This window comes from Cheilinus undulatus, linkage group 15, assembly GCF_018320785.1.
Source record: "Cheilinus undulatus linkage group 15, ASM1832078v1, whole genome shotgun sequence".
Classification (NCBI taxonomy): Eukaryota; Metazoa; Chordata; class Actinopteri; order Labriformes; family Labridae; genus Cheilinus; species Cheilinus undulatus.
The window spans coordinates 47,397,686-47,425,132 of record NC_054879.1 but is presented as its reverse complement, the minus strand read 5'-3'; the positions used below and the strand labels follow the sequence as shown (position 1 = coordinate 47,425,132).

The following is a 27,447-nucleotide window of genomic DNA, read 5'->3' as shown; positions in this document are numbered from 1 at the left end:
GACTCACTTCTATTCTCTTGATTTTCTGATTTTCTGCTCAACCAAAGAGCCAAACTGTTGAAAAATATCTCTGCAAGAGCCACAATCTAAGAGATGAAAAGTAGCAAAAATGGCATGAAGTACAATCAAAATAAGTTAAAGGTGGCAAAAATAGTCAAAAAGCAGCAAAAATGGATGAAGAGGGGCAAAAATTAGGAAAAAAAACGTGAAAAAAAGTCAGAAAGCAGCAAAAATGGTCCAAAAGTGGCAAAAAAAAAAAAAAACTGAGTGAAATGTGACTAAAATGGGCAAAAAGCAGTCAGGAGTAGCAAAAGTGAGCAAAAAAATAGGAAACAAGTGGTATGTATGGCAAAAGATACGTTAAATGGGCAAAAATGACAAAAAAAGGTGAAAAAGGGCAAAAATGGGGAAAAACAGTGGCAAAAAAGAAGAGGCAAATATTTTGGATAAAAGGAAACAAGTGGTATGTAAAGGCAAAGGGTCGCTTAAATGGGCAAAAAGTGGCAAAAAATGGTGAAAAAGGGCAAAAAAATTGGATTACAGTGGAATAAATGGGAAAAAAGTGGCAAAAGAGGTTGCAAATGGCCCCCAAAAAAGCGGTAGTTAATGGAAAAAGATAGCTGAAATGGGTGAAAAGTGGCAAAAATGGTGAAAATGGCAAAAAAAGTTTTTTTTTTTTAAGGTTTTCTGGGGGAATAATATTTCAGATTAAGTCATAAAAGAGCCACATGTTGAGTATCACTGCTCTACACTACATGCAAACAGAGTTTCTTTTGTGGATATATATATATATACATTTTTATTTACATATTTATTTATTTTTACAAAAATCTTACTTTTCTCCCTTATGTGTGTTTTATGCAAGAAAAACAAGAAAAGATATGGATCAAAATGCCTTTTCTTTTTTAAAAGTTCTGTGTTTCTAGTTTTGTTTATCTAATATGGTGCTCTTTTTAATTTAGAGTGATTTATTGCTTGTGTTTGTTAAACAACACATGAGATGGGGAACCTAAAAATAATTGCACATTAAATCGCAATATTGGGAAAAATAATCGCAATTAGATTAGATTGCATTCTTATGGGTATGTCACTATTATGTTTCTATGTTTATGTCTTAAACACACTTGCAATGTCATGATGTGTCTTGATGTTCTACTTGGTGGTTTTAAAGATACTCTGTTTTTCCTGTACAGCACTTTGTTACAAACTCTGTTTGTTTGTCTATAAATAAAGCTGACCTTGACCTTGACCTTGACAAATCATCACAAAAGAGCCACATGTGGCTCCAGAGCCCCGCGTTGAGTATCACTGCTCTGAGGGATGTGCGGATAGCGACTAGGAGAGAGAAGGGCGATGGCAGACAAAGAGGAAGAAACCTCGGAGCATCAAAGAAGCAGTAGGTGAGAAAGCCGAGTGACGGCCAATCACCATTAAAAACTCCACTGCTGAGCATCAAAGCTCATCCTGACACACACTCACTCACAGCTGATCGACTGTGCTAATAAAATCAGGCTCGTGCTGAGCAAAAGATGCTGTGGAGAAAAGATGTTTAAAGAGATTGGAGAGATTAAAGAAAAAGAGAAGAACAGAAAAAGAAGAGAGAAAAGGCAGAAAGATGGAGAGAAAAACAGCCGGCCTGTGATCTAGTATTTTCACCAGAGTTATGGATCATTTTAACTCGCTCAGATCTTATTTATTTCAGCGCAGCATCCACAGCATGCTTCTAACAGACAATCAGGAACAGGCATTAAAATTCAGCCTGTGTAACTCATGTGGAAGAATCTGGTTCAATTTAAGCTGATAAATGTGCTAGAAACTGGAATTCCTCATAACACGCTGGGATTTATTCTGCATTACAAATAAATCAAAGTGAACTGAAACAGCTGCACATTTCTCTGTCAGTCATCCAGGTGTTTCACGTCCAGCAGGGGTCGCTACTGCTCTTCCCTGGGTTTGTTCCACAAATGAAAAATGTCCCAAAAAATTCCCAGGGATTGATTTTTGTCTTTTACCTTTCTTGTCAGCGGCACTTCAATAGGCACGGGTACCAGCTCTGCCAGGAGACAGCCGTAGAACGCCACCATGAACATCACCGGGTCGTTGTTGGGGAAAACAAGAGCGACCTGTGAAACACAAGATATGTTTTACCAGAGTTACTCAACCCTCCTCAACCAAAGAGCAAGACTGTTGAAAAATGCCTTTGCAAGAACCACAATATAAGTCGTGAAAAGTGGCATTAAAAATATGTTAATGGTGGCAAAAATGGACAAAAACTAGTGAAAAGCAGCAAAATGGGTAAAAATGAGGCAAAGTGGACATAAAATGGCAAAAAATGGGTAAAAAGTGAAAAAATTGGGAGGGAAAAGTGGCATAAATGGGTGAAAAGTTACCAAAAATTGAATTATAGGTGGCAAAAATGGTAAAAAAAAAAAAAAACACAACAAAACAGGGCAAAAAATGTGTGTAAAAGTGACTAAAACGGGCAAAGAGGTAGGAAAAATGGGAAAAAGAGTGGAAAAAAATGGGAAAAAGAGTGGCTTTTAATGGCAATTCAGCTTAAATGGGAGAAAAGTGGCAAAAAAACTGGTAAAAAGTGGCAAAAATGGACAAAAGTGGCAAAAGACGTGGCAAAAGCAGACTTAAAGCAGTTATTGTATAGTAGTGTGAATAGTGTGCTAGTTTTACAACCTGGGTGTTTAAGGGACTCAGAGATTGCACTTTTTTTGCACATCATTGCACCATTTTTGCACTTTATTACATCTCCTGCTATGCAGTGTATGAATGCTCTAAACAAAATTTCATTGTTATATTTATTATGACAATGACGATAAACGATTGATTGATTGATTGATTAAGTGAAAATCGATTAAAAGTGGCAAAAAATGGAAAAAAAAAAAGGCAAAAAATGCAAATCAGGGCAATGGAAATATACAGACTAAGAAATTAAGGTTGGCAATTAAAGACAATTGTATAATTGTGTGAAACAAAAACTTATTAACAATACTCGCAATAGATGATTTCTGAGGTCAAAGTTTCCCTTATTTAAGGTTTTCTGGGGGAATAATATTTCAAATTAAGACATAAAAGAGCCACATGTGAATCCAGAGCCAGGCGTTGAGTATCACTGTTATAATATCACCTTAATCAGGGAGGATGAAACGGAGGTTGTTATGTGCAGCTATTATCATGATCAAATGTGGTTTCCATGACTAGAAACAAGATAGTTGCTGATAATGTAACTGTTTTTATTTAAATTTGACTTTTATCATCAATTTAACTAGTGGTTTAAAGTTGAACTTGGCTTTTATTTTTTAAATTCTCACTCTTAGTTTAGCTTTATTAGTTTTCAAGTTAGAGTTCTAGTTAGAGTTGATTTTTCTTTCTCTTTTTTTTTTTTTTAATTTCTCCTGCTGGGTTGTTAGTTTAGTTTTTACTTTGCTTCTAAAATGCTTTGTTTAAGTTCAGTTTTTGTTAGTTTAAGTGTTATTTTTAGTTGTTTTCAAAGGAATATGTAAGTCATATGTAATATATATGTAATATAAGTAAAAATACACATCATACAATTTTTAAAAATACATTCAAACAGGCTACTCCTCAATTTTCATTTGATTAATTCAAATTTGATGCTTGAATTCAACTCAAGACCTAAAATGGCCATTACCCTTCGAGCTCTCAGCTACTTTTTAAAGGTCACATATTTGACCCTTTAAGGCTAGTTTATATCGGTCTCAGAGGTCCTCAAAACATTTCTGTGAAGTTTGTTGCAGAAAAAACACTCCAGTATTGATTTCTGCATGTCTAAAAACCCCTTCTTTTCTGCTCAGAATGAGCTGTTTCTGTGTCTGTGGCTTTAGATGTTAATGAGCTGTCTGACTCCACCCCTGACTCCGCCCCTCTAAGGCTCTGTTGGTCTTCTGAGGATCAGGAGAGGAGGGTGGAACTTTCTTCAAAGTGGGAAGGGCCAACTGAACCTGGGGGCGGGGCTAACTCCCCACATGACATCATGAGGGTAAAATCTGAGACTGGCTTGTTTCAGCACACATTTTCTGAAAGGTGGAGAAAGAGAAAGGGGGAGGGGATGGATTTTTCTGATATTTGAGGGGATTGACCAGCCAGGGGCACAAATTTTCATTTGAAAAACCTGATAAAGGGATTTTTGCATAATATATGACCTTTAACCATTGTGTCTCTCCTGGACTTCTTGTCATAAAGCTCATCAAACATCGACTCTGTGGTCACAGTCGAGCTTTAAACATGCTTTTCTCCAGGACGACCTGGGCTTTAAGAACATGTGTGCTTCAGTAGTGTCACTTGAATTTTAAAAATATATGGATCCATAAAGACAAAAGAAAAAAACTAATCTGAAATTAAAACTCAAAGATTTTTATGTATCAAACACAGTGAACATTAATGACTACGGGGATTTCTGCACAATCTATGGAGCACTCACACTAGTCAGACTAATCGGACTTTGGAGCTTCAGTGTGTTTGGGAACAAATTTCCAGGTGTAAGCGTGCTCTAAGAAGCTCCACCCATGAATGTAACTCTGCTCATTACTTACTCTGTCTCCAGGCATGAGCAGAGGTTCGTTTCTGGTGCTCAGCTTGTTCAGAAGAGTGTAGGCCAGCTTCTGACTGCGGGTCCATAGCTTACCTTCAGAGAAAAACAGGAACATCAGGGATTCACCCTTTTCTGTACGAAGGAACCAAAGACTCTGGGATGGTTTTTAAATGTAGGCTTAAAGATCCACAGGTGGAGTGGTACCATAGGTGAGTGTGTAGACGGGTTTTCCAGAATTGTCCAGCGCTGTCAGACACGGGCTCTTGGGCTGGGTGGTTCCCCACCGCTGTAAGGCTGCTGGTAAGGAGGGCGGCCACTTGTTGACCCCCTCTAGAGGCTCTCCTTCTAGGGGGCTCATCTGCTGGCCCTCTGGCTTTGGCTGGTTGGGATCAGGATGCTGGACTAGAAACAAAAAGAAGGAAACGGGTTGTCAGGTTATTTTGTTTTGTTTTTTTAAAGAACTATTTTGGGCTTTTTAAGCCTTTTAAAGTACGAGTACGAGTACGTAGAGCCTGACCTAACGTCAAGTACATTTTCACAAGGGCCGGATCTAGTCTTGACAGAGACTCTGGGGTCCAGACTTTCAAAGACTCATAAATGAAATAGATACTTTGGTCTGATTAACATATCATTGTGTTAGTATTTAGATTAACCAGGGTATTAGGCATTAACAGTGAGGTTTATCCCTTTTATCCATAATGCAGCAGACCACATGGTCACAGGCCTGAACACAGGACTGGCTGGGGCCCTGACAATCCCACAGAATGGGCCCTCCCCAGTGGTGAGTTAGCACCAGAATTAACTCATGTTTCAGACTTTTGAAACTTTTCTGTAATATTTTTTACCACTCTTAACCCATTTTTGATTATCTTTGCCACTTTCCTGCCAATTATTGCCCCTGTGTTCCACTCTATAACTCCTTTTTATTACCTTCCCAGGCTATTTTTGCTACATTTTTACACCATTTAACCCATTTTTGGTACTTTTTGCCTCTTCAGCCCAGTCTTTGTCATTCCTTAACCCCTTTTTAACCATTGTCTTGATGTTTTATCCCCTTTGTGCCACTCTTTTAACCATTTTTGCCACTTTTTAACCTCTTTTCATTACATTTAAGCAACATTGTTACCACATTTAACTCATTTTTGATACTTTTTACCCCTTTTAGTCCTCTTTCTCCCATCATTGCCACAGCTTAACCTCTTTTTTACCACTTTTCCTGCCAATTTTTGTCCCTTTGTGTCACTTCACAACCCATTTTTTTCATTTGATCATGTCTGTAATATTGTTTACCACTCTTAACCCATTTTTGATTATCTTTGCCACTTTCCTGCCAATTATTGCCCCTGTGTTCCACTCCATAACCCTTTTTATTACCTTCCCAGGCTATTTTTGCTACATTTTTACACCATTTAACCCATTTTTGGTACATTTTGCCTCTTCAGCCCAATCTTTGTCATTTATTTACCCCTTCTTGAACATTTTTCCTGCATGTTTTATCCCCTTTGTGCCACTCTTTCATCCATTTTTGGCACATTTAACACATTTTTCATACTTTTTGCCTTTTCAGCCCAATTTTTGCCAGTCCTTAACCTCCTTTTAACCATTTCCCTGAATGTGTTATCCCCTTTGTGCCACTTTTTAACCCCTTTTCATTACTTTTTAGCAACATTTTTGCCACATTTAACTAATTTTTGATACTTTTTTCCCCTTTTAGTCCTCTATTACCCATCATTGCCACAGCTTTCTTTTTACCACTTTTCCTGCCAATTTTTTTTTAACATACAGGCTATTTATTGAGTTTTTCATAATAATAAAGAAAAAAGGTCATTAAATTACATATTAATAGTAGATGGTCTATATGACAAATGAGAAGAACGTAAAAGTAGATTACAACTCCCAATGATTCCCAATGCATTAAAACCTAAGCACTGGGCAATAACCACAACAAAAAAACAACAAAAACCAGCGGGGGGGGCACATTACATTAGTGTTGTATATATAGAGGATTTAAAAAATGTATAGTTCAGAAACACCTTCTAGAATTTACAGTTTTGCTTCTTAGTCTCCAGCGTAAATCATCCGCAAGATAAATTTAAGTTCTTATTTACAGTCAACCAGACCTTTCAGCACAACACCTGAAAGTCTATCCCCAATATATTTAAAAAATGGGGACCAAATGTTAAAAAATTCTTTCATCCTACATTTAGGCCTATATGTTAAGTATTCCATAGGTATCATATCAAAAATGATTTTGTGCCATCCAGCCATTGTTGGAGGTTTGGGGTCAATCCATTTCAGTAGTATATTTTTTCTTGCACAGAAAGTAAGGACACCCAGAAGTTTTTTAGAGTGTGTATTCTTTAACTGTATATCTGGCAACCCGAACAACAGACACAAAGAGTCCTCGCTAAGTTTGATATTTAAAATCAAGTGAATTCGATCAGTAATATTTTTTCAATAATCATCAACTTCCTGCCAATTTTTGTCCCTTTGTTCCACTTCACAACCCATTTTTGCCACTCTCTAACCCCTTTTCAAGACGTTATCTGGTTATTTTTGCAACATTTCTGCCAGTCGTACCCATTTTTGTTTTAAATATTTAATAATAAAGGCTGACAAGTGAATTTCTGTAAAAACAGACCAAATGTTAAGTCATTCTAAAGCTATTTTTATAGTAATGGGATTTAACAGCTGCAGATATTCAAAGCCAAAAGATACTCTTAAATCCACAGCATCTTCTTTTCCTCCTTCTTTTTTGAGTTTGATGATCTTCTGGGGGCCGGACAGGAAGCTTCGGGGGGGCCTGATGTGGCCCTCAGACCGCCAGTTGATGATCAGTGCTCTAGGCCATCTACACCCAGGGCCTTACACTGTTCCAGATTATTGTGAACATACTGTTTGTGTTCAAGTTTTCCTAAATAGTCCATAAAGTTGGCAGCCAACATGATTTTTCATTCCTCAACAATTATTTTGTCATCTGGATTTGATTCAATGAAATTACAAATGATGGTAATGGCATTTTTTTTTTTTCAAAATAACTTAAAATGCAGTGCTCCAAATTATTCTGCAAAACACGGTTTTAAAAACAGTCTATAGTTTCTAAAGGACTGAAAACATAAATCTGATGTAATTTTTTTGCATTTGGAGTAATTTTCTCAAAGCAAAGCCATTTCAGTAAAAACATCTTTAGAGATCCAGTTCCATATGAACACAGAAGCCCTTCTTTCATATCACCATAACAACGCTCTCATCCATTCAACTTTAAAGTCCATGTTTAGTTTCTGTTTGTCCTTTGAGGATGCCAGAATCTCCTCCCAGAGCTGCTGTTTGGAGGTAAACTGTCGTCTGTCCACCTCAGAGCTTCCTTTTAAGGATGCTCCACAGGTTCTCAGTGGGGTTAAAGGTCAGGGGATGATGGAGGCCACACCATGATCTTCCTCTCTTTATGCTCATAGCAGCTGATGCCTGAGTGGGATTTTCTGCTGCATAGGATGGTACACTGAAAATGATTTTACTCCAGAAGGCACGGTTCTTCTTTTTATACCATGGCAGGAAACGGGCCGTTAGGAACTCCACATGTTTTGCTCCAATCTGGATCATCCAGTAGCACGGCATTCATCAGTGGATTAAACTGACTGAAAATTAGTCTTCATATATTTCTGAGCTCATTGAAATCGTTCCTGTTTGTGGGCATTAGTTATAAGTAGGGATGCACGATAATATCAGCCTGATATCCGTATCAGCAGATATCCAAATTCTAGCAACATTTACATCAGATATTTTGGCTGTGAGTAAATGTCAGCATATATACATTTTGGCCACATACACTAATAAATTAGAGGAGTTTTAGGTTGGACCAACAGACCTGTGTCAGCTGAGGTCATTTTCTTTATTCAGCCTCATTCTTTAAAGTGTGTTTTTAAAGTTAGTCCTGTTTTAAGTCAGTTTGTTTCCTTGGTCATCCTGAACTTTAAAGTGTGGTCAAAGGACTGAGTTTTCAGGTCTGAAAAACATAAGCTTTCATTAACCCGCCTTTAGCTGAACAAACTGGTCTGAACTCTGAATCATACACGAATATTTCCAGAGTATCATGATCTCCTTTAAGTTTTGGTGAAATATCACGCTGAGTTTTCATGCCTTTTGAAGGATATTGCACTATTTACACCTACAGAAAGACTTTTCTTTTCCCCCATTTTACATAAACCCTGTGACCAGGGTTGCCAGGTCTGTGCAACAAAACCAGCCCAGTGGTTGATCAAAACCAGTCCAAGCCCAATGCTAAAGTTCAAAGTAAGCCAGTAAACCTCTGCCACACCACACATATTGCTTCTGTGTGCACAGGCATGCTGCCTCTCTGTGTGTGGTGTGTGTCTGTGTGCCATGTTTTCTTGCTTCTCTGCTGTATTTTAGTGTAAATAAAGTAGTTTGTTCTGCTAAATATTCATACAAAAGACATAAAAAATGGGCCCGCTCAACCCATGGACAAAAAAAATCCTCCCTGTGGCAGGTCGTGAAAAGTGGCCCAATTCCGCGGGGAAAACTGCAGACCTGGCAACCCCGCCTGTGACTTGCTGACTAATGTGGAACAACCTCCTTAAGTAGTTTCCCTTTAACTAAGCTCACCTGGTAAACTAAAGGCCACATCTGTCTGAGACTGTCAGTGATGGAAACTGACAGGAAAAGCAGCATGACTGAAAATAAAAATTAAACGTTTAATTGGAATCTTATTTGCGTAATAATTTGGAGCACAGTGTAGTATTAAAGCAAAATGCTGAACAAGACAGCAGACTGTTGGACTGGTGCTTATGGAACTGTTTTGGAAAAGCAACATCAGACTTTTTTCTCATGAGTGAATTACAAAGATTCTTTATCATTAAACTATAAATATGACAGGGCAATAAAAATGATCTAATGATGCTGGCAATACAATTAAGATTTGAAACAAATGTGGAGGTTTGATTGACTTGCAAAAAGAAAGATATTATAACTCTTAACCAGCAGAGGGTGCTGTATATCCCACTAGGTCAGGGGTGTCAAACTCAATCACATGGGGGGCCGGATTCTGAATTAAGGACTAACCTGAGGGCCTAACAGGGTCCACATTTAACCAAAATGATAACCTCATTTTCACCAGTAATAAATTAAGGGGAAAAACTAGCACTGATGATAAATGATTTTGAGATTTAAAAAGTCAAAATTATCAGTTAAAAGGCTCAAAATCTGAAATAAAAGGTGCAAAAGGTCAAAACACAAAACTAGATGTTAAAATAATGCCTTTCAAAGGCAAAATCATGTTCTTAAGACAAAAATATGACTTATAAATTTAAAATGGTGCACCTAAAAGGTCAAAATATGAGATAAAGGTCGAGATAATGAATTGAAAGCATCTAGCGATTGGATAAAAAGTCAAAATCATAGATTGAAAAGCTCAAAGATATGATATGAAATAAAAAGTGAAAATAATAAATTGACAAAGTCAAAATATGAGAGAAAAGTCAAAATAATAAATTGAAAATTGTCAAAATATGAAATTAAAGTCCAATTAAAAGATTGAAGTCATAATTGTGCAATGCAAAGTTGAAAATATGAAAAGAAAACACATATTTATTTTCTCACATTTCTTTTTCTCTAATTATTTTTATTCCCTAATTTTTTTTACATATTTAAGACCTAAGGATATTTGATATCATCAAGGTTAATTTTACATTTTTACACTGTAGGAAATCTGCAGACCTCATATTTTAGGGCTAGTTGCAATCAGAATATGATATCATCTTGTAGGCTGGCTGTAACTGTACCACGGGCCGGATTTGGCCCCCGGATCTTGAGTGTGACATCCCTGCACTAGATCTTTTTGTAAGAAATTATTTGTGTCACTTTGTATGAAGAAAATAAAACCGAGTGTAAAAAAAAACCCAACAACATGCCTTTAAAATAAAGTTTGGGAAAAGGGACTGTTCTGATGTTATTGTCAGAGTGTTGAATTAAGACATTTATTTGGTGATGAATTGACTTCAGTTTCATTTTAAATCTTGTTGTATGCTGTTGTATTGTGAGTTGAATGTGGCGTTACATCCCCAGGAATAAATGAACTGAAAAAAAAGATATGAGCGATTATATGTAAAAGCTAAAGGGTTAAAGGTTAGCTGTGTAGTCTTTTTAAGTCCTGTTTGTTTAACCCATGAGATAAGGGGCTGTTTTTCAACACAGAAACCCAGTGAATGGGCCCTCCACAGTCATGATTGATTGATGGCATCAATGCATGTGTGCTAGATCAGTGAATTAGGTGCTTTTTAACCCCTTTTCACCGCTGCTTCTGTTCATTTACGCCACTTTTTCCCACTCTTTGCCCATTTCTTCCACTTTAAATTCACTTTTGAATCCCATTTTCCTAGTTCATTTTGCCAGATTTTGCAACTTTTTTCCTCTTTTTACCTTTTTTGACACTTTTTAACAGCTTTTCACCATTTTCCACCCCTTTTGGCACCTTTAAGCATTTCTGTAACCCGTTTTTCACACTTTTCCCTATTTTTTGCCTATTTAAAAAAAAAATCTGCAACTGTATTTTATTTTTAGCCATTTGTTCCCACTTTGAACTCAGTTTTTGACATGCTTTTACAAGTTTATCTGGCTTTTTTTTTAACATTTTGTTGCCTCTTCAACCCATTTTTGTCACTTTTAACCACTTTTCATAATTTTCTTCACATTTTTTTCTCTTTTTGCATTTCTGTATTAACTTTTTTGCCATTTTAATCTCACTGTTGCCTCTTTTGAACCCTCTTCATCACTGCTTTCACAAGATATGCCACTTTTTTTCTACATGTATTTCATTTTTTTCACTTTTAATTATTCAACCAATCACGTGACCCCATCAGAATGTTCAGTGTGTTCAGTCAGGGACTTTTTTAGTTTAAGTCGAGAAAAAACTATGCAAATTCTCTTACAGGACATCTGAAGGTCATGTGACACCTGGGTTACAGTGGGTCCTGATGGGTTAAGAAAACCCTTCCAGATAAAGTTTGGGCGAGAACGATCTGAAACGGTCAAGTTTCTTTCTTGACTCTCTAAATCCGCCTTCCTTCAGGCGCCGTTCCGTCTCTCTCTGATCTGGCCTCACTCTCTCTGTCACTATTTTCTCTTCACACCCTGCTGAACACTTTGGTTAAGTGGAATTCAGAATTGTTTACCTGAGCTGGTGAGATGTCCCTGCCAAATCAAACACCCTCTCTGTCAGGAGCAGATGGAGTCCAGTCATTTTCAGCTCTGTGTGTTTTTCTGCTCACACTGAGGTCTGCCATGCCACAGGTACTGTTTATGTGCCAGAGTCAGGGAGGCTTTACAATTACCTGCTGATGTATTACTATTCCTGCCACCTCAGTGTTTGCTCAGCCTGGCAGAGTACCACCCCAAAGGAAATGGTTTCACAGGGCTGGCCCACTCTAGAGCATGTTTCTGTACCCAGTATTTCTGTAACCGCTCCCCCAGCACCCGTGGTGGTCTCTGCTTCACTGAGAGATAAAATAACAACCACTGACCTAAAAGAGGACGACTACCGTTTATTTGTAAGGCTTGGCGAGGTCAGGTGTGACAGTTTTTCCTCAGCTGCATATGAAAAACTTCAGCTAAAATCAGTTGAAACTCTTCAGGGTTTGATTCTTCACTGTCAGAATCTCTGATTATTATGCTGATCAGGCAACAGAAGCAGGTTCTTTTTTTAGGACTCGCTGATTTAAGAGAAGAAATGTCATCCTCTCCAGGCTGGCTTACCTCCTAAAAGTTCCTCAAAGTCGTCAACGAAGAACTCTCGCAGCGGCGGTCGCTTCGGTCTCTTGAGGGTGTTGAGCAGCTGCTGGATTTTGGAGGAGACACGACTGTTGACTGGAACACCTACACAATGAGATCGGAGCGGATGAAAAGAGGAACGTCGGGGGAAATAAGACCAAAACATGGCAGAGGGAGAATATAGGGGTTGTAGATGAATGATATGGTGGAGTTGGAGGGATAGAGGAGAGAAATATAAATGTAGATGTGATGGAGATGTTAATAAAGTAAGGAGAAAGTGATGGATGAGGGGAGAACAGAGGAAAGGAAAGGTCACTTTATGGCTTAATGCAGGGGTTCTCAACCTTTTCAGCCCACGACCCCCAAAATAAAGGTGCCAGAGACCAGGGACCCCCACTGTACCTGAAGATGGTTGAACACAGACATGAACCTTCTAGAATAGTCATGTGCAGACGAAGTTGCCCATTAGGGGTGACAAAAGGGAGAGCTTTCTGGGGCCCAGCCAAACTGGGGGCTAGCAAAATCCTGGTCCTTTGTAAAGTTTAGCTGTGGTGTTTTATATTTAACCTGAATAATAACAACTCTTATCAAAGAAACACATTTTGATTCCTTTATGTTGTAAGTAGCCCTTTTTAAAAAAAAAAAAAAGAATCCTTTTGTTAAAAACAGAATAACAAGACATTAAAAATAGCTAAAATGGGTAAATAATGGTAAAAATGGTGGGAAAGGTGGTGAAATTGGAATTTAAAAGTAGTAGAAATGTGTTGGAAATGCCAAAAAATAAGATAAAAGTGGCAATATGGGTTAAAGTGGCAAAAAAGTAGTGGCAAAAACAGGCAAAGAAATTGTAAAAGAAGTGGCAAAAATACAGCAAAAAAAGGCAGCAAAAAGGTGAAGAAGTATCTAAATTTGCCTTAAAGTGAAAAGAAGTGGCAAAAATTGGCCTCAAGTGGCAATAAAGTTGCAAAAGAAGAGCCAAAACTTGTTAAAAGTGGCAAAATTTGTAAGAAGTGACAAAAATAGGCAAAGAAATCGCAAAACAAGTTGCAAATACATTGAAATAAAGAGAGATATGGGTTCAGGTGGCAAAAATTGGCCTCAAGTAGCAGAAAAGTTGCAAAATGTTCAAAAAATAACAAAGATTGGTTAAAAAGGGCTAGACAAAGTGGTAAAAAATTGCTGAAAGGCACAAAAATTGGTTTTAAGTGGCACATAAGTGGCTAATAAGGGCAAAAAGCAACAAAAAGTCGAATAAAAGTTGCAACAATGTGGCAAAGCGTGACCTAAATAGGTTAAAAGTTGCAAAAAAAAAGTGGGGAAAAATGAATGAAAGTGGCAAAAACTGGCAAAAGAGGATTAAAAAGTGGCTAAAATAGAGTAAAAGTCACAAAAATAGTTGCAAATTTTGTGAAATGAGATGAAAATTGATATAAACTGGCAAAAAAAATGGCTAGTTGAGGCAGAAATAGTCAGAAATTGTCAAAAATGGGTATATCAAATTGTGAAATGTGGCTGAAAAAAATGGTAAAAAGGGTTAATAGTGGCAATAATATTTCAACAGAGCCAACAAAAGGCAGAGAGATGCAATATTTGGGTTAGAAGTGGCAAAAACAGGCAGAAAAGAAGTGGTGGAAAGGGTTTTAAATTGACAAAAGATGGGTTTTAAGTTGCAAAAAAATTGGTCAAAATTTGGTAAAATTGGTGTAAAGTTGCAACAGAGTAATTCAAAAATGTTCTTTGTTTTGTTAAGGCATCTGGAGACCCCCTCTCAGCGTCTTGCGACCCTCAATGGGGTCCCGACCCCAACGTTGAGAACCCCTGGCTTAATGAGATACAGTACAACCAGCTGACACTCACATCGAAGCAAGGCGGCAAAAATGTGGACCTCGAGCTCCTCTGCAGCCACCAGGAGCTGCAAATGATTAGTCTTTTTATAAACATTAATGGTAAATAAACCAGAAAATGTGGAGCCTTCTCTCTTGCTGCCTAGCAACAAAGATGTCCTCTTTGCTTGAAGGGAATCATGGGATGCATCAAAGGTCTCTGTATCAAATGTTATCTGCTAAATTCCAGATTACTGGAGTTTAATATCAACTCAAAAAAGTCAAAGTTAAGGAAATCACATATATGTTTGATAAATCACTGAATCAGAGCACTGGAACATTCAAAAAGCACACTGAGGAACCATGAGACTCAAAGAAACATCCACTTAGCATCGCCTCACATTTACAAGTCTAACCATTCCTGGACATTTTTCCTCCACATGATTTCATACTTAGTTTGGGAGGGGTGGTCTGTGTCACACAACCCTGACAGTCACAAGAGATGAAGGCCACAGCTGCACGCAGCCAGCCTGATCTATCTGACTATAATAAGCCCGGCTCAGACAGACTCTGCCTCCACATGCAGGGACAGATGTACTGGGGGTCAGAGCTGCACCTGATGGGCCAATTAGAATACCCCAGACACATGGGACAACATCTGAGGGCCCCGAGCCACACCCACTCTAACACCCTGGACATTAATATCAGCTGCAGTCTATCTGCCTGTGATGACTGCATCACAGCAAGAAATCAACACTCTCAGCTTTATTAGCACATTTACATGCAGTTAGAAAATGTCAAATTATAATGTTAGTCCAACTGAATTTGAACTTTTATAAGTCACATTTATGCAAAATACACTTTTCAGGCTTTTCTAACAAAAACATGTGTCCCTAGCCGCCCCCCAAGAATCAGAAAAATCCACCCCACCCCTCCTCTTTCTCCACCTTTCAGAAAATATGTGCTGAAACAAGCTGTTCTCAGATTTTCCCCTCATGTCGTGTGGGAGTTAGCTCCGCCCCCAGGTTCAGTTGGCCCTCCTTGCTTGGAAAAAGTTCCGCCCTCCTTTCACCTACCCTTCCACAGCATTGTCATCTTCAACAAACCCAGGTGGGGGAGGCAGAGCCACGGTGAGGTGCTCTGACTGGGGCTGACGCTCTACCTCCCCTTTCTTTCTACCCGAGCACAACTCATAATTACAACTATCAGCATTCAGACCCCAGCCAGCATTATCCCTCCTGATCCAAATACACTGACCGGCCTGGACTGCTTCATCTGACATCTCCTTCACTGTCTTTCTCAAACTCTGTCCCTGCACTCCCAGCTCTCTAAGTAACAAATCTGCTGACATCACTACAAACCCCCTACACCCCACTACTTCTACTGGACCAACCCCGACTTTCCATCCCTGCTGTTCAGCTTCTGCTCATTAATCTGCACATCCAGGCTTTTTTCCTCTCATAAGCTTCTACAGAATCCTCCCATGGAACCGTCAGCTCTATAAAATAAACTCCATCGCACTGTCAGGCTTAAAACTAGTGCAAATGTACCTGCATCACCCAGTCCTGAAAAAATGAGTCCAAAACTGCTCCTTGATTTGATGGTTAAGGTCATTTCATAAGCTCTGATCCACCCAAAGACACCTATGATGACTCTGCAGGAGTTTCAAGCTTCAGCAGCTGAGACTAGAGACTCCGCTGTCAACAAGCGTTGCCTTAAAAAGAAAGTTCTTTGGTCTGATGAGACCAACAGGGTGTGGCAGTAGCTCAGTCTGGAAGGACTTGGGCTGGGAATCAGAGGTCAGTGGTCGCTTGTCCAAGTCCGGTTCGGCCCATATCTCGACTTTGGCCTGGTACCTTGGAGAGGTGCCAGGTCACTTCCTGAGTCCTGTTGAAATGCCGTTGAGCAAGGCACCGAACCCCCAGCAGCTCATAGCAGCGCTTCAACGAGAGCAGCAAGGCCATCATTGTTACATCTCTCCATTAGTGCATGTCCATGGAGATCCTGTTTACACATGTGTATTTGCATGTCATTCAGCCTATGTATGTGCAGCATGTTCAGCAATAGAGTATAAACTATAAGTTTACCTTCAGGGATTAATAAAAGTATAAAGTATGACTTTAAATGGAGCTTTTTGGACATCAGACACTGGCTGCACATCACCATAAAGACACCATCCCCACTGTGGAGCACGGTGGTGGCAGCATCATGCTGTGGGGATGCTCCTCAGCAGCATCACGCTGTGGGGATGCTTCTCAGCAGCATCACGCTGTGGGGATGCTCCTCAGCAGCATCACGCTTTGGGGATGCTCCTCAGCAGCATCACGCTGTGGGGATGCTTCTTAGCAGCCGGCCCTGGAAGGCTTGTAAAGTTAGAGGGAAAAATGAAAGCAGCAAAATATAGAAAAATCTTTTTCAATCTGCAAGACAATACGACTTGGGAGCAGAATTATTTTCCATAAAGACAACGAGCCGAATCATACAGAGACAGCTACACAGAAATGGTTTTAATACAACAATGGGGGGAGAGCGTACGTGGCTGAGGGGTTAAGGCGCACCCCATGTACGCGGATGGCCTGGGTTCGAATCTGGCCTGAGGCCCTTTACCGCATGTCTCTCCCCCGCTCCTTCCCTGTCTCTGACTCTATCCACTATTCTCCTCTATCAGATAAAGGCACAAAAACGCCCAAAAATAAACCTTAAAAAAAAAGAAAAAAAAAAAAAACAAAAGACAATGGGAACGTTCTGGAGTGGTCAAGTCAAAGCCCAGGTATTTTTTGTATTTCTTAGTCAAAAAAGGCTAATTATATTGAGCATGATTGGTTTAAAAATCAATAAAAGGGTAAAACATCTAAGGGGGTGAATAATTTTTATAGGCACTGTAGTTTCACACTATTCTACAAGAGCTTTTCAACTGCTCCATGTGATCACACTGAAAACATTAATGCAGGGCATTGCATGGAGATAACACAGCCGCTGTAGCCTTGGCAACACACTCAGTTATACAAAAAATCACACACACACACACACACACACACACTGTATATAGGTTTCAGAGTAGCTTTGCATAATTTTTTGAAAACTTGCACGGTGCAGGCTAAAGCTAGCCCTGACAGCTGAGGCGAAGGAAGGAACACACAAACACAAACGCACACACAGCAGAGTGCACATACAGCAGACTGCCACAGAGCTGGAGGATAAGTTATAAATACCATCCATTAAAGTGAGGGATCCTTCACCTCTCCACTCACAGCCTGGAGGAGAGACACATTGGGATGTCAATGAAAGAGTCCTGCTAACTTTGGGAGAATTCTACAAGCAGACGGATGACAGACTGTTGTTGTTGTAGCATCGGATTTTCTGCAGTTTTTAGTCATTTTTAATGACTCACTTGGTAAAACTTGCATAAGTAGAGTGGGTTTGAAACATCACCAAGCAGCAAAACAGTAGTGATAAAAATAAAACTCTATTTATTTTCTAATATCCCTTCCTCTTTATGTGCAGCCAGGTTGGCTGGTTCAGCGCTGATAAGCATTGGAAATAAAAAAAAAGCCCACCATCTTAATAAGGGTGGAGGACAGGTGGAAAAAGCTCTGCTTGCGCTGTGTTCTAGTTTCCCGGCTGGTTGCTTATTAACACATTGGCCACTAATTCAAAGCAGCGTTTTAGCTCTGATGTTGAATGAAGATGGACGGGTGACAGGAACACATTGGCGCTGCTTCACAGACTGATCAACCCACTTGTCATCCTTGGAAGCTCTTTGAGGAAAGCCATATTGGAACACACAGTAAGACAATAACTACTGTAACACATCTAAGCGTTTCCTAACTTGTTATGTCACACAATACAAGAAAATTAACAGCTAAGTTGATATTAAAATCGCTGTAATACAGCTGATATCACAGGTCAGCTCAGCATCTAATTCCTGATTCTCATGCATTGCAGACAGCGCTGTTTGAATGATGAATGATGTTTGGGGGCTGCTCATTTTATGCACTGATTCACAAACAACATAATGAGGACTGAGCCCAAGAATCACCTGCAATAATGTAGTTTACAGCCCTGCGTTTATGCATTTTTCCCTCTGGAAGAAGCAAAAATCATGTTTCTAATCATTACAGATCATGTTTTTGTTAGTGTCAGTGATGTATGAGGCATTAAGGTACACACTTCTTGTCTTGGTGGGGGCAGTGTTACCATGGCAACACAGAAGGGTCAGTCAGCAGCCTGTGCCAGTCTGAGGCAGACTGACGAAGACGAAGACAGAGGGACAGACAGCAGGGGAGACAGGGAAAGGGAGGTGACTGGGTTTATATGTGTGTATGTGTGTGTGATTGAGCAGGAAACTCACCATCTGCAGTCTCCATGACGCTGGTGTGGTGGTTGTAGCCGCGGGAAACGCCTCGCACCGAGGCCACCTGAGGCCGCTCCGCATGAAGCGAGGAGCGCTCTGAAAGCCCTGTCACATCAGGGGGCGCTGAGTGGTTATCTGTGATGAGTGGGGTGTCGGGAGGGGGTGACAAGGTCAAATGTCAGGCCTTCTTTTGGGGCTTTTTCTATTAAAGGAAAATCTACGGCATGAAATCAGAAAACGACTGATCTGACAGCATAATTGACATCTCCAAGTGCGGAGTCTACACCTGACATCCTGACAGAAAGCATGTTCTAAGGTTTACATTTCACTTCCATCTACTCTACCAGCAAGGATAAATGTCTCTGTGGGTACATTTACATTCTCCCCATTCAGTGGCAAAGAAAAACAGCTGTTGTCTAGAATAAATACAAACTAATTAATAAAACATTTGCACCAACCTCTTGATTGGTATCTTTAATTCTACCTATCCACCTAGCTTTCAAATCATCGACCTGCCTACCCAATTATCAAGCAACCTTACCAACCTACCTGCATAACCACTTATCAATTTAGCTACCCAACTGCAAATCGATCAAACCTCCCACCAACCTACATACCTACCAGTCTGCCTGCCTGCTTATCTTCCACCCTACCTACCTAATTATCTACCTACCAGCATTATCAGCAATTTATATAATCTGGTTACATACCAGTCTTATTAACCTTATCTGACTACTTTCCTACCTGCTTACCAAACAACTAACTTTTCTACCTACCAGAAAACCTACGGTCCTATCTACCTACCTACTACCAAACCTTACAAACCTGCCAGTCAGAATAATTTCCATCTTCCTACCCATCATCCAGCCTACCTATATGTCTACCCATCTACCTTTGTACCGACCTACCACACAACCAACAACACAACCAACCAACCACACAACCAACCAACCAACCAACCACACAACCAACCAAACAACCACCCAACAACACAACCAACCAACCAACCAACCAACCAACAACACAACCAACCAACCACACAACCAACGACACAACCAACCAACCAACCAACCACACAACCAACCAGCCAACCAACCAACCAACGACACAACCAACCAACCAACCAACCACACAACCAACCAGCCAACCAACCAACCAACCAACCAACCAACCACACAACCAACCAACCAACCAACCAACAACACAACCAACCAACCACACAACCAACCAACCAACCAACCAACAACACAACCAACCAACCAACCAACCAACCAACAACACAACCAACCAACCACACAACCAACGACACAACCAACCAACCAACCAACCACACAACCAACCAGCCAACCAACCAACCAACGACACAACCAACCAACCAACCAACCACACAACCAACCAGCCAACCAACCAACCAACCAACCAACCAACCAACCAACCAACCACACAACCAACCAACCAACCAACCACACAACCAACCAACCAACCAACCAACCACACAACCAACCAACCAACCAACCACACAACCAACCAACCAACCAACCAAACAACCAACCAACCACACAACCAACCAACCAACCACACAACCAACCACACAACCAACCAGCCAACCAACCACACAACCAACCAACCAACCAACCAACCAACCAACCAACCAACCAACCAACCAACCAACCAACCAACCAACCAACCAACCAATTAACCAACCAACCAACCAACCACCCAACCAACCAACCAACCAACCAGCCAACCAGCCAACCAACCAATTAACCAACCAATTAACCAACCAACCAACCAATTAACCAACCAACCAACCAACCAACCAACCAACCAACCAACCAACCAACCAACCAACCAACCAACCAACCAACCAACCAACCAACCAACCACACAACCAACCAACCAACCACACAACCAACCACACAACCAACCAGCCAACCAACCACACAACCAACCAGCCAACCAACCAACCAACCAACCAACCACACAACCAACGACACAACCAACCAACCAACCAACCAACCACACAACCAACCAGCCAACCAACCACACAACCAACCAGCCAACCAACCAACCAACCAACCAACCAGCCAACCAACCACACAACCAACCAGCCAACCAACCAACCAACCAACCAGCCAACCAACCACACAACCAACCAACCAACCAACCAACCAACCAACCAACCAGCCAACCAACCACACAACCAACCAACCAAGCAACCTATGTAACAATCTTTCTCCCTAACTAACTTCATCCCTGCTAACATACCTAGCGGACTGAACACATTGTCACTTGATCTGGCAACATACCTACATATCTACCTTTCTAAATGCCTACCTGACTATACCCCTACCCATTTACCAACCCACCTACATTTCTATCTACCTACCAGGCTACTTATTTACCTTTCTAACTTCCTCCTGCCTTTTTACCATCCTGCCTACCAGACTACATGCCTGATACATTACCTGCTTACATTGTCTGGCTACATACAGACTTTTCTAACTTTATAACTACATTCCTAACTACTTTCTTTCCCACTTACAAACCAACCAACCTTTCTACCTACCTACCGGACTACATATCTACCTATCTAGCAAGTTCACGCCATTTCACCAACTTCCCTATCAGACTATCAGACCTACCTACCTACATGTCTACCTATCTAGCTTCATACCAACCAACAAACCCACCTACCTATTTACCAGACTACCTTTCTACCAACCAACCAACTTATTTATCTGACTTCCTTATTTACCTACCTACCTACATAGGAAGGTAGGTAGGTAGGTAAGTAGGTAGGTAGGAAAGTAGGTAGGTAGATAGGTTGGTTGGTGGCAGGCAGGCAGGCAGGCAGGCAGGCAGGCAGGCAGTTAGGAAGCAGGCAGGCAGGCAGGCAGGCAGGCAGGCAGGTGGGCAGGCAGGCAGGCAGGCAGGTGGGCAGGGAAGCAGGCAGGCAGGTGGGAAGCAGGCAGGCAGGGAAGCAGGTTGCAGGAAAGCAGGCAGGCAGGCAGGCTGGCTGGCAGGCAGGCAGGCAGGCAGGCAGGCACAGCAGGCAGGCAGGCAGGCAGGCAGGCAGGCAGGCAGGTGGGTGGCAGGCAGGCAGGCAGGCAGGTGGGCAGGGAAGCAGGCAGGCAGGCAGGGAAGCAGGCAGGCAGGCAGGGAAGCAGGTGGCAGGAAAGCAGGCAGGCAGGCAGGCTGGCTGGCAGGCAGGCAGGCAGGCAGGCAGACAGGCAGTGTGGAAGCAGGCAGGCAGGTGGGCAGGCAGGCAGTAGTGGAAGCAGGCAGGCAGGCAGGGAAGCAGGCAGGCAGACAGGCTGGCTGGCAGGCAGGCAGGCAGGCAGGCAGGCAGGGAAGCAGGCAGGCAGGCAGGGAAGCAGGCTGGCAGGAAAGCAGGCAGGCAGGCAGACAGGTGGCAGGCAGGCAGGCAGGCAGGCAAGCAGGCAGTTAGGAAGCAGGCAGGCAGGCAGGGAAGCAGGCAGGTAGATCGGTTGGTGGCAGGCAGGCAGGGAAGCTGGCAGGCAGGCAGGCAGGCAGGGAAGCAGGCAGACAGGCAGGCAGGCAGACAGGCAGGCAGGCAGGAAGCAGGCAGGCAGGCTGGCTGGCAGGCAGGGATGCAGGCAGGCAGGCAGGCAGGCAGGCAGGGAAGCAGGCAGGTTGGTTGGCTGGCAGGCAGCAGGCAGGCAGGCAGGCAGGCAGGCAGGAAGGCAGGCAGGCAGGCAGGCAGGCAGGCAGGCAGGCAGGCAGGGAAGCAGGCAGGCAGGCTGGCTGGCTGGCAGGCAGGCAGGCAGGCAGACAGGCAGGCAGGCAGGAAGCAGGCAGGCTGGCAGGCAGGCAGGCAGGCAGGCAGACAGGCAGGCAGGCAGGAAGCAGGCAGGCAGGCAGGCAGGCAGGCAGGCAGGCAGGCTGGCAGGTGCAGGCAGGCAGGCTGGAAGGAAGCAGGCAGGCAGGCAGGCAGGTTAGAAGGAAGCAGGCAGGCAGGCAGGTGGCAGGCAGGCAGGCAGGCAGGCTGGCAGGCACGCTGGCAGGCAGGCATGCAGGCAGGCAGGCAGGCAGGCAGGCTGACAGGCAGGCAGGCAGGCAGGCAGGCAGGCAGGCAGGCAGGCAGGTGGCAGGCAGGCATGCAGGCAGGCAGGCTGGTTGCAGGCAGGCAGGGAAGTAGGTATATAGGTAGGTAGGTAGGTAGGTAGGTAGGTAGGTAGGTAGATAGTATTTACATACCTACCAACTCACTTATTAAAGAGAACTGAAGGAAGCCTGAGAGCTGAGATTTCCACCCATAAGCCCGTTATATCCTAAATGTAAACAAATGTAATTTCATAAACAAAAGTCATCTTTGTATATCTTCTATCATAACATGTTGTGTGTGTGCATTGGCCCTCTAGTCATGGTCAGGTGACTGACAGGCAGAATCAAAGTTTAAGGGGCTAAGCCACAGGATAATACAGGAGATTTATTTACAGCTCCATTCAGTGCCAGTCACTGTCCCTGCTTTATGACAGCAACCTTGAAGGGAGACACACTGGTCAGAAATCAGACAGCTCCATCCTAATAGGATATCCTTCTGCCGGCTATATGAACACACACATACACAAACACACATAAACGAGCAAGACGGCGTCTCACTTTACTCAGTGGAGAGACGGATGGAGATAAATCCACTGAATCTCATTAACTTAGCTTGTGACACTCAATGGCAGCGTGGAGCGGGGGGATTTGAAGGGGAAGTGGCTGCGAACCCTTTCACATGACTGAGTGACTTTACGATGGCAGGCAGAGACGACTAATTAAAGAGACGTTTTTAAAATTGTGTCACTGGCCGCCTTTGTCTCATCAAGAGCTTTTGTGTTATTTGGAGGACAGAAACTCAGCAGATGTGTGCGACATGCTGCCTGTCGGCCATTGATGTGACAGTAGAGGAAAATCAGTCTGAGCAGCGGATTAAAAAGTCGATCTCTAACATGCCTGAAGAAAACACAAAGCTTCTGCTGATGTCAGCAAATTTAAGACAGAGCGATGATATCAATCATGTACACAGATAGGGCAATTAAACCATAAAGAACATCAGTGTTGTGAATCTAATTCAATTATCAGGGCTACCACAGTAAAACTACAATCAGGATTTCTGCACCACCCTAACTTAACTTAAAGAAAACTAAATAATGGAAGACAACCAGCACAGTTTACCAGCTGGCATGAAAATAATACAGATACAAAATAAATAAAGTTTCAATGTCACAGAAATAAAGCAGTAATCTTACTCTTGGATGATGTTAATGCACAAACATGGTTGGCAAATATCTGTCACCACGTCAATTAAAATTCTGTTATCAGAGACATTTGTTGAATAAGCGTGTTTTTAGCTAGCCGACTGCAACACCAATGCTAGTCAACAAGTGAACTCAAGCTCTACATCAGTGGTACTCAACCTTATTCTACCAAAGAGCCACATTGTCTTAGCCTCTGAAGACCCAGCATGCACATATGAGGACATTACATGTTGGCTTCCCTACAACAAAGTCATCATTTCTGCTATTAGGATTTTTGAGTTTTTTGTCCGGAATGTCAGTTTAAATGTAAGCAATTTGCTTCAAATGTCAGGATACAATGCTATCAGGATATTTTGGGGAATTTGTTTGGAAATTATAGAAGCATGTTCATTAAAATTCAGGGGAGAGTTTCATTTGAATAATTTGTGTAAATTTACTTGAACTTTGTTGCATTTTCATGGGAAACTGAAGAATTATTCATATATTTTTTGGGGAATTTAATTGGAAATTTGGAGGTAAAGGTTGTTTTTTGAACTTTTCAGGAATTTTCATGGAATTTTGGAGCGTGCATTGATAATTCTTTTCAGAATTTGTGACAAAATTTTATTGTAAATGTTCTTTGATACTTGGGGAATGCTTGGAAATGGTCATGAATTTGCATGGATAAAATAAAATAAATAAAATAAATAAAATAAACAAATATACTTATACATATACAGTACTTAACAAATTTATTAGACCACCTGTCATATTTGTCTCAGAGACCATCCAGCATCATGATGGTGCTTTAACCCCTTAAAGCCTGAAAACACAAATAATAGCCAGAAAATTCAATTTTTAGGGGGGGCTGAAATGTTCATTTAACTTTCTACTGAAATTTTAAACAATCCATATTTCCATAAAAATTAACAATTCTATTTTTAGTACCTCATTTCATTCATTATGTGTTGTTGGTAACTGATAATCCACTTGAGGGCATTTTTATCATTTATCAAACTATATTTAGAAATTTTTATGAGTAATTTTTGAGCTAACTGATTAGATAGAGGTATCATAAAAGTATGTATCAAATTTGCAACAACAGGCGTTAAGGGGTTAATGCGGACTCTTTCATTTTCAGTCAGCTCTCCATGTTTTACCATCTTGAACAGGAATGAGGAATTTCAAACTGAATTCACCTTTCTATACCCAAATCTGAGCCGGCTCACTGGGCTTCTCTGAGAAGTCAGAAATGAATCAAGCATAACATTCAACCACTAAAACTCATTTTTCTCTTCAGGAATGACAGTAAATAACTATAATTTGACATACTAATCAAGAAATATTAATGTGCTTTACTATTTTTACAGTTTTTTTGTAAATCAGTAAATGTGAAAATTCATGGAAAAAAATAATAATTCTATTTCAGCATTAAAAATATCATTTGGGTTAAAGGGCTTCTACATATTGGTGAATTAACCATTGCAGAAACATCAAAAATGATTTTGGTTTTACCCATTTTTACCAATGCTGTTAATTTTGGGCAACTGTGGCATAAACCTTACTTTGGGTGGTGGTCTAATAAATTTGTTAAGCGCTGTACATAAAACACAAAAAGGAGGATTTTTGTACACCATTCTAAAAAAAAATTGACACTTGAAAATTTGCATGAAGTGCATAAAATCTTTGCCGCTGCAAAAAAATGTATTAAACTGGTATTTTTGACACAATTCAAGTTAAAGAAATATTGCATCTTTGGCGATTTGAAAATTGCAACAAGTCATATTGCGATTTAATCCAATTTGTGATTAATTGCCCAGCCCTAGCCTAGATGATAATGAAAATGTGATGATTCTGAGATAAATCACAAGTATTTACTTATTGCTCGAGCCCAGTTAGAAACATCTATTGGTCAGGTTTTCAACTGCAGGACTTGTGCAAGGAAAACTACATCTGGTATGATTTTCTTCCACATGATCGACTATTTTCAGTAAAAAATTGTTAATTTTTTTCTCAAGACTTTTTCAGCTTGAACATTTTGATTTTTTTTCTTCAAAAATGAACAGATTCCCCTTTCTTTTTTTTGCCCCACTATGCTGGTATTTGTCTAAGAAAACAAGTTGAATTGATGTTTGATTTTTTTCAAATTACCTCATGAGGCACTTTTTTAAGCTTTCTTACATACAGGTGGGAGGGGCCTAAGGAAAAAGGTTGGGAACCACTGATCTAGACCAGTTGATGAGATATGTGAGATATGGGGCACATGTAACACTGCATGTGTGTCACTGACCTAGCTGGGTGTGTGCCATAAGGTCCGCCAGTGTGGTGGCTGCAGCGTTGGCGTTGAGGGCTGCGTGGGAAGTGGTGGTGTTGGTGTTGGTGGTGACAGATCTCCCTCCTGGGTGGGATGAGGTGGATGACGCGGAGGATGAGGTGGACGAGCCCTGGATGACACGGTTAAACCAGTGCTCAACGGCCGGGTGGCCGTGGCCCTGGTAGGGCGTGGAGGTGGCCAGACGTCCCTGCCGGCGAAGCGAACCCTCGTCTTCTGACGCTGAGGAGGTGTCTGCGTTTGACAGGTCAAGAAGGGGCAGCGTCACAAAAGTGGACAAAGACATGGGGAAGTCACCAAGAGAACGGCCGAGGCTTGGATTGTATGCTGATGATGCATGATTCTACTTATACATACTGTAGAGAGTACATATAAGGTTATGGGAAGGCCAGATGACTTCAATGGAGATGGAAGTTATAATGAGAAATGCTAGTTCATGAACGTTTCATGGCTTTACTGGATGTGTCTTTGTTCATCGGAGTGACTGCCGGTAAAAGTAGCAACACTAACTCACCAGCACAGATGTTTCACTAACGCTCTCAGTGTGCTATTTATGAATGATAACGTGTGACAGACTTTGACGGTAGACAAGAGGGTCTCTATTTGTAGAAGACAAGTCGTGCTGTGAATAAACACTTTTCTTGTGTGTTTTCACACGCTGAAACTAGAGTGTAAACAAATGAATATGACAAGAGCGGCAGTTTTAAAGAAGACACCAATTTTATACTATTCAGCCCTGAACATGTTACACATATTAAATTAAAGCCTCAAAAATATAAATATGTCGAATAGATTTTAGTTTCAGTTCATTCCCATCACAAATAGAAGCAAATATGGCTACCAAACATGCATAAATACCATCAAACATATCCTGTTTAATGTTAGGAAAATGAATATTATGCTTTTATTTTCTGGCTTAGCGTCGAACCCAGTCACTTATAATACTCTCTTTCTCTGGAGGCAGCTGCGAGCAGTTGGTCTGAGCAAAAAGAGACTAAAAGGGAATGACTTTAAAGCAAGGTAAGGAAAATAAAAACACATACTACTTCATCTAGCAAGCACAAATATCTGATTTTTTAAAGAGTGAATCACTGAAGATATAGATGAGCTGAGATCTGAAGTCCACAGAGAAATGAGTGCAAGAAAGAGCTAAGCACGCTTAGGCTTCACTTGGGAAAATGATAAAGTTAAAACAGCAAATTGTACCAGTTACTCATCATTGATTCAGAACACAGCAGTGCATGCTTTCAGTACAACCATAAAACATATTTGAATGTCTAAAATAAAAGATTTAAAATAAATAAATATATAAAAGCTTTCCTTATTCAGGACTAGAGCTGAACAAT

The 27,447-nt window shown here is 41.2% G+C and overlaps 1 protein-coding gene across 4 annotated transcripts in view; it reads right to left on the bottom strand.

Annotated features, from left to right (window-relative positions):
- dip2a (disco-interacting protein 2 homolog A) overlaps positions 1-27,447 on the bottom strand; it is a 167,562-nt gene that overhangs the window by 27,324 nt on the left and 112,791 nt on the right. For 2 of the 4 annotated variants that reach the window (XM_041806693.1, XM_041806694.1), the window contains exons 5-11: positions 26,060-26,335; positions 18,518-18,655; positions 17,379-17,420; positions 12,329-12,448; positions 4,766-4,963; positions 4,563-4,654; positions 2,013-2,123 (exon numbers count right to left, since the gene is read on the bottom strand). In XM_041806693.1, coding sequence (XP_041662627.1) covers positions 2,013-2,123; positions 4,563-4,654; positions 4,766-4,963; positions 12,329-12,448; positions 17,379-17,420; positions 18,518-18,655; positions 26,060-26,335 — 977 coding nt within the window. The remainder of the gene's footprint in view (positions 1-2,012; positions 2,124-4,562; positions 4,655-4,765; positions 4,964-12,328; positions 12,449-17,378; positions 17,421-18,517; positions 18,656-26,059; positions 26,336-27,447) is intronic. The other 2 variants (XM_041806695.1, XM_041806696.1) reach the window with 1 other exon arrangement.